Consider the following 9,718-nt stretch of genomic DNA (forward strand, 5'->3'; position numbering starts at 1 on the left):
TGAAAAGTCGTCATTTTAATAAGCTGCTCATTGGTACCCCTTTTTGCCATCAGGACATTTGCTGTGCCCTACTTCTGCTGGATCTTTAAAGTCCCAAGGGCAAGTTAAAGCCAGTTGTGGCATTCACAAATAATTCGGTTAAGCTCTACACTGTGCGTTTGTTACCACCCAATTTTTTTTTTCTTTTACAAGAGAATTGATTTCACAAAGGCAGGTTTCTTTCATTGACACGGTAAATCCTTGGAGCAGGGGCCATATTCTGGGCACTGCTAATCACACTGTTGGCACTCAACAAATAAATAACAACAACATTAATGACAATTTATTTTGTTTAACTCCTACTTAATTGTAGTGCTGATTCCCTTGATTTAAGTGATGCTCCTTAGGAATTTTTAGATCATTTTGGCCTAAGTCCCCTCTATCTTTCCTGTTGTCCTTCTTCTCAGTGTTGCTACTGTCCTCAGTCCAAAAGCCTCTCATTTTCGAGGTGTTGCTGTTTTATTTGCACTTATAGCAGAGGTGTTTGATAAAGCTACACTTCTTTCCGCATTTGGTAAATCTGGTGTTTCATACTCCCAAGGGCAGACTTCAGCTCGAGATGCTAAAGGTTGCTGCAAGTAACTGCTTGGCTTACGGGAGTCAGATGAAAGCACGTTTCCCTCAGAAGAGGCATTTTTTTTCTGTTCTGCCAATTTATTGAGGTTTTCCTTTTCTGCTGCTTTATGGGGTAGCTCCTCCCGCTCCCCAGCACAGGTATTAGGTGTATACCTATTAACATTCTCACGCTTCAGCCCAGGGGAGACCTGAGACTGTTTTTTCTCATTTTCAAAGACCTGCTGCTCTTGTGTATCCCGAGTGGCTGCCTCCACCTTCTCTGAGCTCTTTTCATTTGACTGTTGATACTCCTCAGGTGTCTTCAGCTTTTGATGAATCTTCCCCTTTGGCTGGGAAGGGTGGTTTTTCTCTGGCTCTGAGGAAGCAATACACACATGTTTTTGAACTTTAGAGTCAGAAGGCACAGGACCAGGACTTTGGTCATATATCTCCCAAGGACAAACTTCTCCTATGTCGAAATTGTCCTTGTGCAGAGACTTACCTGGGCCTGTGTCTGTATTTGTGGGTATCTGACTAACCCTCTGCTGTTTCATAATTCCAGATTTATGGTTTTTCTTTGTTTCCTCAGACTGGGTAGAGTTCTTCCGGTGGGAATCCTTATGCTCCCCTTTATCAGGGGGTGAGTGCTTTTTGTTGGCCTCCTTACCCTTCTGCTGAGATTTATGAGTTTTAGTGCTTTCTTCTAGACTTTGTGTTTTACCCGTTAGCCCCAGAGTCTTTTCCTTGGCACTAGCAATAACACTGAGGGATTTTTGTAACACAGATGTTCTTGGATGCAGAGGCTTCTTATCGGCACTTAAGTTATGTGCACTTACTGATTTGCACACCAAAGGGACCGATTCAGTGGAGACAGCTTCAACTTTTTCAGTAGCGTTTTTGGTTAATTTGTTACCATTCAAGGAGTCCAGAAGTGAATTCTCAGCAGGTATAACTTCTGCACTTTCTGTAGTTAAGCTATTTGGTTCCTCTGTTTGATCCCTAACGTGATCGTAAGTGCTGTGAGACTTTTTTAAGGAAAAGACTCTGTTTTTCAGAATCTCTTCTTTTGGCTTTGCAGAACTCACGGAATCCTGTGGGTTTTTCTTCAGCGTGGCCACGTTCTTCCCAGTGCTGTGCTCCGTCAGGTCCTTCTCATCCCTGGAGCACTGCCTGGTGACTGTTTCTGGGATTTCTGTGATACGCCGCATTATTGAGCGCCCCAGGCCCTTCTTAGAGCACCTTTTTTTCTGGAGATGTGGGTTGTTAGCAATCATCTTTTTCCTTTTATAGATTTCAAGTTGGGCATATAGCTTCTTCAACTCGTCCTGCAAAGCAAAGTGAATGGTAATATTAGTACGTACAGAGCAAGTCCAGTTGAACTAGCAGCCTGATGAATACACTACCCACTGCTCTAAAAATGGCATTAAATTTCAGTCCTTGTGTATGAACATAGTACCCTCTACAGCTGCGCATCATACAGCATGCACAACTCATATACATTCATGCTGTATATTTCAGATTTCACAGTGCTATGGTACATGCTTTCCTACTGAACTCTATAGCCACTCCTTGTTCTGAGGACATAAGCCCTTATATCATGTAAGATAGGAATATAGTAGTTTTTTTTTCTGCTAATCCTGTGTTTTTAAAATTATATGTTACACAGTTATGTATAGTTGTGTATATGTTATATACAAATGACTAATTGCATTGACACCAAATCCTGTTTACACTTCAAGATAACTCAGAGCCTATGTAAACCAGTAAACATCTCTTGCTGTGGATGATTTCTCTTCTTTAGCCTCCAGTATGACTTTTACTACAACTAGTAATACAGTGTCTCTTCACACTAGTGAACAGATTTTTTACATGACCTGATACCACAATCATAGAGAGACCTAAGCTGGCCTGTTTCAGCTGGCATCTGCAAAAAAAAAAAAGTCAAATGGATGCAATTCAGAGTTTACTAGTAGGAAAAAGTGTTGTTCTTGAAAATAAATAATATTTAAATGAGTTCTGTATACCCGAATATCTTCAGGATCCAAACTGTGTTCACTCCATGCTGAATTGATACTGCTGTTCAGATAGGATCCAGATCGACCCATATCAAGCTCATCTTCATAAGCTTCTGTAGCTATATCGTCTCTTGGGTTATTGCTTGAATGTGAAAACTGCAATAGGTATTCATAAAAAAGATGCTGCCATCAGTGCAAAAGTTTACTTCAACATCACTGTAAGTGTTTACATCAACAGATTTTACAGCACAATAATCCTATGGATTTCATGTGATTTTATGAATTCAGAATACTAGCTATAGGCATCATTGGCATAAGTAGCATCCTATAGAATATCAGTATTGTACGGAAGGAAATCTTATTAATGATGGATAACTTGAAAAACCTTAGAGATTTGCGTAAGGAAGAGACCCTCCCCTTACTTTGGTGCTTATCTGAAACATCTTTAAATGACATTTAAATTAAGCTACTACGGAAAAAGGACTTCTAGCCAGTATTTCCAATTAGGCTGCTAAAATGGTAAGGCTGTATTTTGTATTCCATCCTGTTGAATAATTGTGGAGAAACCAATTCTCACATTTTAGATCCTAACCTTGAGAAGGAAAAGATGGGGTGGAAAAAAAAAAGAAAAAAAGGAAGGAAACAAATCAAACAGGAGAAAAGTTAATCTCTCTCTTCCAAGTTTTCGCAAACATTCATCTCAAGAGTTGGAAAGAGGCTGTCAGTTATTTATTTATTCACATTGATTCACTCATCTGTAGTCACTACTGTCCACAGAGTCATCTGGCCTCAAACTTTATGAATGGAGCTAAACCTTGTGCATCTTAATCCCCTGAATTCTTTTTTGTGCTGGGAGAAAAGTCTATGTACTGTTACACAGACAATAAGGTAAAAATGAAATGTTGGTCAGTAGTTATGAGTCAGCTTCAGAAAGGTCAACAAATTTTCTAGGTTAGTCTAGAAAAACATCTTCAAAGACATCTGATAAAGTATATGAATATCCATTAGAAAACAGTAATATTATTGCTTATGGCCAGAAAAGTAATTTTGAATAAAATGAAGCTATTTAGTATTAAGGCTGCATCAATGTGTCCCTTTGTTATCACTGTTTAATGTATGTATATTTGACAGTTATCAGCACACCCTGCTCTGACACACAGGCAAAAGACAGCAATAGCAGCTTCATTAACCTGAAAGCTCTATCAACTTGAACGACGTAGTGTCCTTCCTTTATATGTACCTTTCACCTTCACTGCTCTCTTTGACTCTTGACTTGTTGATTAGTATTATTCATCATCTCAAAAGCCATTATAAAACCATTTGCTTTGCTGGGGTACTGTCTAAAAAGAAAGCCCCAATCAAATCTGGTGGAATGGTGGTAGAAACAGGTGGAGCTGCCTATGGTTCCCCTGCCCCTGGTGACATTGACAGATTGTCACTTTGCTTCCAGAGCCTAATGGGAGGCATGCCACAGTGCTCAGAGCTCTGCCTCTTCTCTTCCCTGCCTCATGTTGTCCTCCATCTTCTTGTGTCCCACACACACTCATCTTCTTATCCAGCACCGTTCTTGGCTCCATATCATGGGCTATGTCTGTCTCAGTATACAGCATCTGTCCATCCCAGGCTCTGACTTACAAAGGACTCTCCTTTTTCAGCCTGCAACAACTGCTTGGCTTAAATCCCAGCCTTTCTATCTCATGGCTGTCTCAAGCTCTTCATGCCTGTTTTTTTTTTTAGCAGTCCATCCTAGTCTTTCTATCCTCTTGCCTAAACTCTTTGTCTGATCTCAGCCAACTCTGGCAGCAGCATGTTCACCCAAATACCTGAAATAAGCATCATTAAGCAAAATTCTTTCTTTCTTGTATTAATTGCATGAAACTTTTAAGTACTTTAAATCTCTGGAATTTTGAAAGCTTTTTTTCTGAATTTGAAAATGTGTAAGAGCTTTTAAAATAAAAATATATCTTCAGCTTTTTAGGTAACAAAGACAAAATTTACATCTTCCTTTTCAGTCAATTGCTTGCTAATTTTATACAGCATTTCTTCTGCATGACATTTATATTCCTCAGACTTAGCAAAACAAAAGAGATGGAGACTTGAATACCTTAGGGATCAGAAGTAGCCCAACAGTGACCGTCACAGTCAAGTGTGTGTGTGCAAAGAACAGCATCAGCATCCAGTCAGACTGAAGTCTTGAAGCAAGAATGAATCTGAAAATAGAATTCAGGGTTGCAATTCACTGCCTTTTCTCCAGTGCATTAGATTTAACATCTTAAATATTCCTTAGGATTCTTTTAATTGGAAGGCCAAACACAACTGGTTTCTGCTTTCATACAGACTGAAAATTGGATTCACACGCTTCACTTACATAGCACAATTGCAAAACAACTCAGAAAAAAAAAACAAGCAAAACAAAACAAAACAAGCCAAATCAAAATACAAAAAGAAACAACTGACCTTAAAGGGTATTGCTTATTTCATCATTCTCACTCAGCTGGAATTTTTGTATGGTTTACATTGTCACAGCTTCTTTGGCCTGAACTGAGTTGTGGAAGTTTACAAACATTAATGATCTGAATGGATCGTTTTAGGTTAAGTGAGCATACTATGGTACAATTCAACAATACAGGAGGTCCACAGATTGCAGCTACAGAGTGCAGCTGATAAGCCATCAAAGAGAGAACTGAACTGAACTGCATTTTAGTGGGGAGAATAGAAATAGTCTTGATTGCAGGACCACCCAGCTGAATACTGCAGGGCCCAAGAGCCTTGTGAATACTAGGGAATGAGTGGCTGCACCTTCCAAATGAAGCAATTCCTTGCTGAGCTTTCTAAAAGAGTGGTAGAACAAGCACTGCAGTGAAGGCTAGCTGGCACATGCTTGGCTTATCTGTTTTCATGAGGTCCCAGATAGAAATGGTAAGCAGTGCAAAGGATGAATGGATTTACCACTGGCTTCTAATTTGCAAGTTCGCAAAAATCATTCAGACAGAAATGACATTTGCAATTTATCTGTGTCCACAGATGCACATTTTGCAGAAGCTTTTGTTAACAGAAAGCATCTAGCATGAAACACTGGCTTAGATGCCATAATAATACAGTCATCATTTCTTGTTTAACACTTTGTAAATTAAATGTTTAATGAACATAATAAAATATCATAATTATTTCTTACAGAGATGTTGCTGTTGAGGTATGCAGGGATTTGAGTAGGCTCAGGCCTGAGGTTTAGCTAACTGAACACAGCATGAGAACTACTGAAGATGACATGAGAAACTGCTGGATATAACAAATACCAGAGCAAAAAGTGAACAAAAGTTACAGACAGTGCTGTGAGGGATGGCAAGATTTCTTGGTTGGTTAACAGGGAGTCATTTGGAAGATGGCCAAACTTCACAGGTGACTGAAGGGAGCACTGGGGACCTTTCAGGGAGTAGAACTTGCAAGGTCAGCGATACCGATGTAACCATGCCACTAACAGCATATAAGGCTGTGATTATCTAGATAATGATACCAGAAATACCAAATTTGAGTACAGATGTAGCAAAACTGAGACCAGTAGGAAAAAAAGTAATGAGGGGTGAGCTGTTTATTTGGGAGAAGACAAGGACAGAGATAGAGAGGGGCTAAGGTGGAGGGGGGAAGAACAAGCCTGGAAAGAAGGGGAGATTAAAGTGGCCAGTGACATGTAAGCAAGTTGCCACTGACCCAGCCCTGTACTTATCATGGCAGGTGACCTCCTATCTCCTTATGAAACTCTTCTAATGTCTTTGTGATTTCACCTTTTACACTGTGCATGCATGTAGACATGCATGTGGAATTCATGAGCAAACTTCAGGCTGCACTCGCCAGTACCTGGGAGACTCACGTCTGGGAAAACCCAAAGTCTCAGCCCATGACTGGGGACAGGGCCCCAAATGCAAACATGGCGAGTAGACTGGCTTAAGAACTGTGCTTGTATTTGAAGGACCTGTGAACATAGTGCACTTGTGAATGTACACAGGGTGGATGTTTCATTAATGGATGTGATCAGCTGCAGATGAAGAACAGGACCAGGCTGTTTCTATTGGACCTGTGCTGGTCCATGGGGCCAGCCATGTGCTGTGGTATGACTGCACTGTAGGGGATGTGCTCAGTCTTGCTAGGCCTTCAAATGGAAACAGCTGCAACTACATCCATCAGAGACAGGGGAAAGCTCCCAGGTCCTGCTGCCCACAAGACCTGGCTAATCCCTAACAGTTCCAACCCTCTATTCTGTAAAGACTTTTTGCTTGTATTAAGCATGAAACCTTGACTGATTAAGATATCTACACTATACTTTTGAAAACCCCAAAGCATTTATAGTAGCCATTCAGACCTCACAGAGATGGGGTTTCTCTCTGAAGGAAAATTCTTCCTTTTTTTTTTTAATTTTTTTTTCTTTTTTTTTTCCTTTTTTTTTTCTTTTTTTTCCCCCCTCTCCTCAGTAATACAAGAGAAAGAGCAATGCATGAATGTAATGCTGTGCTGATCTGACAATAATGAAGAAACTTCTGTTTCTGAAATGGTAATACTTTAAAAAAAAAAAAAATGCAAACAGTTTGAAGTTTTATTTAGTGCTCACATCAATCTTATATGAGCTTCGGGAGTTTCCAGACTGGATGGCTGCCTTGTAATAGAAGGTGTCCTTTAAGGCTCCAGTGCTTTCAACTTCATGACAACTCCAATATGTCATATAAATCTGAGACTTACATTTTTGCTCTTTCAGTTCCATCCAGAACTTGGCAGGGAAGACAGAAGCAAAAAAAAAAAAAAAAAAAAAAGCAAGGAAATGTGAACTTCAAAGAGATTGGATTAAGACTTGTGTAATGAATGGACATAATCTCAGGAGGGATCATGTACTTTCAGTACAATTTATTCAGTCCTATCCATAAACATTGTATGTTATTTCTTCAACAAACCAGCACGTATCAGACAGAGGGCAAAGAATCAATGCAAAACCTACTTTTTTTTTTTTTTTTAAAAAGAAGGAAGAACAAAATCAGCAGACCTTAGGCTAAAGGAACAGGAACCTCAACAGGATAAACTGAAAGACCTAATCCTTTTGTATGTCCTTCATATGCCATGTATTAAAAATGCCATACTTTCCCCTTTTCCCCCTCTCTTTAATCCAAGATTACTGTCCTATTGTTAAAAGAAACTTGCAGCCCACATAATACCTCTCCTAATTCACTGAACTGTATCTTCCAAGATGGCCCAAATTATGGTTTTGGAACATGAATTAATGGGGGAAAATTTTGACCAAGAAGCTGTCACATTGGTTGCAATCAGTTCAAAAGTGTTGTAACCGAGTTTTTTTTATCTATCAGGAACAAAAAGAAAAATGCTTCCATCAAATACAGATTTTAAATATTATTTTTTTTTGCAGCTATTTCTGTTAGGCAGTAAAGAAAGAAGACTTTGATAGTATGTGGAGACTGAGATACGGTGTTAGGAGGTGAAAGAAACAAAACGTTGCAAGCCTGAAAAGTGCATCGAACTTCATAACAATGATAAGAGCACTTGGAAGAAATAGAGATAAAAGGTTTGTTTTGCTAATGTTTACTCTGAAAAAAACATGCCTCATGGAAGCAAACACCAAGAAGGCAGAGAGAAATCTGAGTTCCAAGACAGATGAAGGAACCATAAAGAGCATTTGAAGACTGTCAATGGAGCAATGTGAAAAAAAAAACCAGAAAAATCTTAGTAGGTAAGGTCTGTCAGGAAGCAAAGGCATGACAATGTCATAGGAAAGTCATAAGAATCTTTTACAGCATAAGATGAAATTCATGCTGTCTCACTATTTTGAAATTTCTAGGACCACTTTGTTTTTACAGGGTACTCTGCAGGAAAGGCATATATAGTAATTTTAATGTAGATCTGTCAAAGATCCCTCTTTATTTGTTACTATTCTAATAAATTCATACTACAATACTCCACAAGTATGAAACGTAGAGCTTGTTATAAACTTCATAAGAAAAGTGCTTCTTCATAAGAAATGCTGTTACAGCACCATATGCATAACAATTTGTTATCTCAGCATATAAAACACCACACTTCATGCATAAACCAGTGCAATTATCTTAACATAAAGTTGCACCTTGCCAATCTGTTACACATTAGAGAAAGTTCATATAAACCAATGTTCTTATCTGTTGTTTTTCTAGGCATACAAACCAGTGAACAGTATGCAGATGACTGAAGACAGAAAGTAGTATTGCTATACCTAATTTATCATATGTACTGAACTTTAAGTCAAGAATATATCAGCTAGCTATACCAAAAAAAACCCTTATTATATCATTAACAAGCTGATCGTACATATTCCTGAATCCTATGGGAACAGTTTTAAAAGTTTAGCAATCACTAAATTTGCAGAATTAAATACTCATGAGACCTTCCACTGTGCATCCTATCTCATTCATCCAGTTTAAGTTGCACTATACGAAACCTGAAAGATAAACAGTTAATTACTAGATCTACAGATCACTTGCCTAATTGTATGGAATATAGCAGAGATAATGAGCTCATTGTGAACTGCAACAGCCATATAACGTGGCTCATGAAATGCTGATGGGACTGTCCGCACTGCATAGCAGAGATAAACACCCCACAAGAGGAATAAAAATTCAGCTGTGAAAAGAACAAAAAGAAACAAGCTGCAGTTAGTTTTATTTATATCTGAAAAAGGAAGGAAAATTTAAGTACTGTAGTATCTTCTGTATGTGTGAGTATCTATACAGAGACAGTATACACTCATACATGCATGTATGTACATTCGAACTCTTTCAGACAGTGTCACTGCACATCACACATTTGGGTTTCATTTTACAAACTTCTTTTTCTTCCAAATCAGGAAGCTTTGGACAGGTTCAGTGTTAGTCTTTTGCACAGGTTAGTGTTTCACTTTTTCAACTGACAAACTTTAACACAATGTCTTGCCTCTTTTTCAAATTGGTACTATAGAAGTTTGACATCACTTAACAAGTATTTTTTATTTGTAGCTCTGTTTCTTGCTATAGAGGCAGATACCAGTGCTACTATTAAACTTTTTAAGACAAGAGTTTCATTTCATAGAATCATAGAATCAT

The 9,718-nt window shown here is 38.6% G+C and overlaps 1 protein-coding gene across 1 annotated transcript; it reads right to left on the reverse strand.

Moving 5' to 3' along the window:
* Window positions 1-476: 476 nt before the first annotated feature.
* GPR158 (G protein-coupled receptor 158) lies at window positions 477-9,270 on the reverse strand (the record flags this gene model as incomplete). The annotated part of the gene is made up of 4 exons (XM_008947758.1): window positions 477-1,919; window positions 2,619-2,765; window positions 4,714-4,819; window positions 9,122-9,270. Coding segments are annotated over 4 exons (1,845 nt in total), but the record flags the coding sequence as incomplete, so codon positions are not given.
* Between the last annotated feature and the right edge of the window lie 448 nt (window positions 9,271-9,718).

Source organism: Merops nubicus, unplaced genomic scaffold, assembly GCF_000691845.1.
Source record: "Merops nubicus isolate BGI_N331 unplaced genomic scaffold, ASM69184v1 scaffold20639, whole genome shotgun sequence".
NCBI lineage: Eukaryota > Metazoa > Chordata > Aves > Coraciiformes > Meropidae > Merops > Merops nubicus.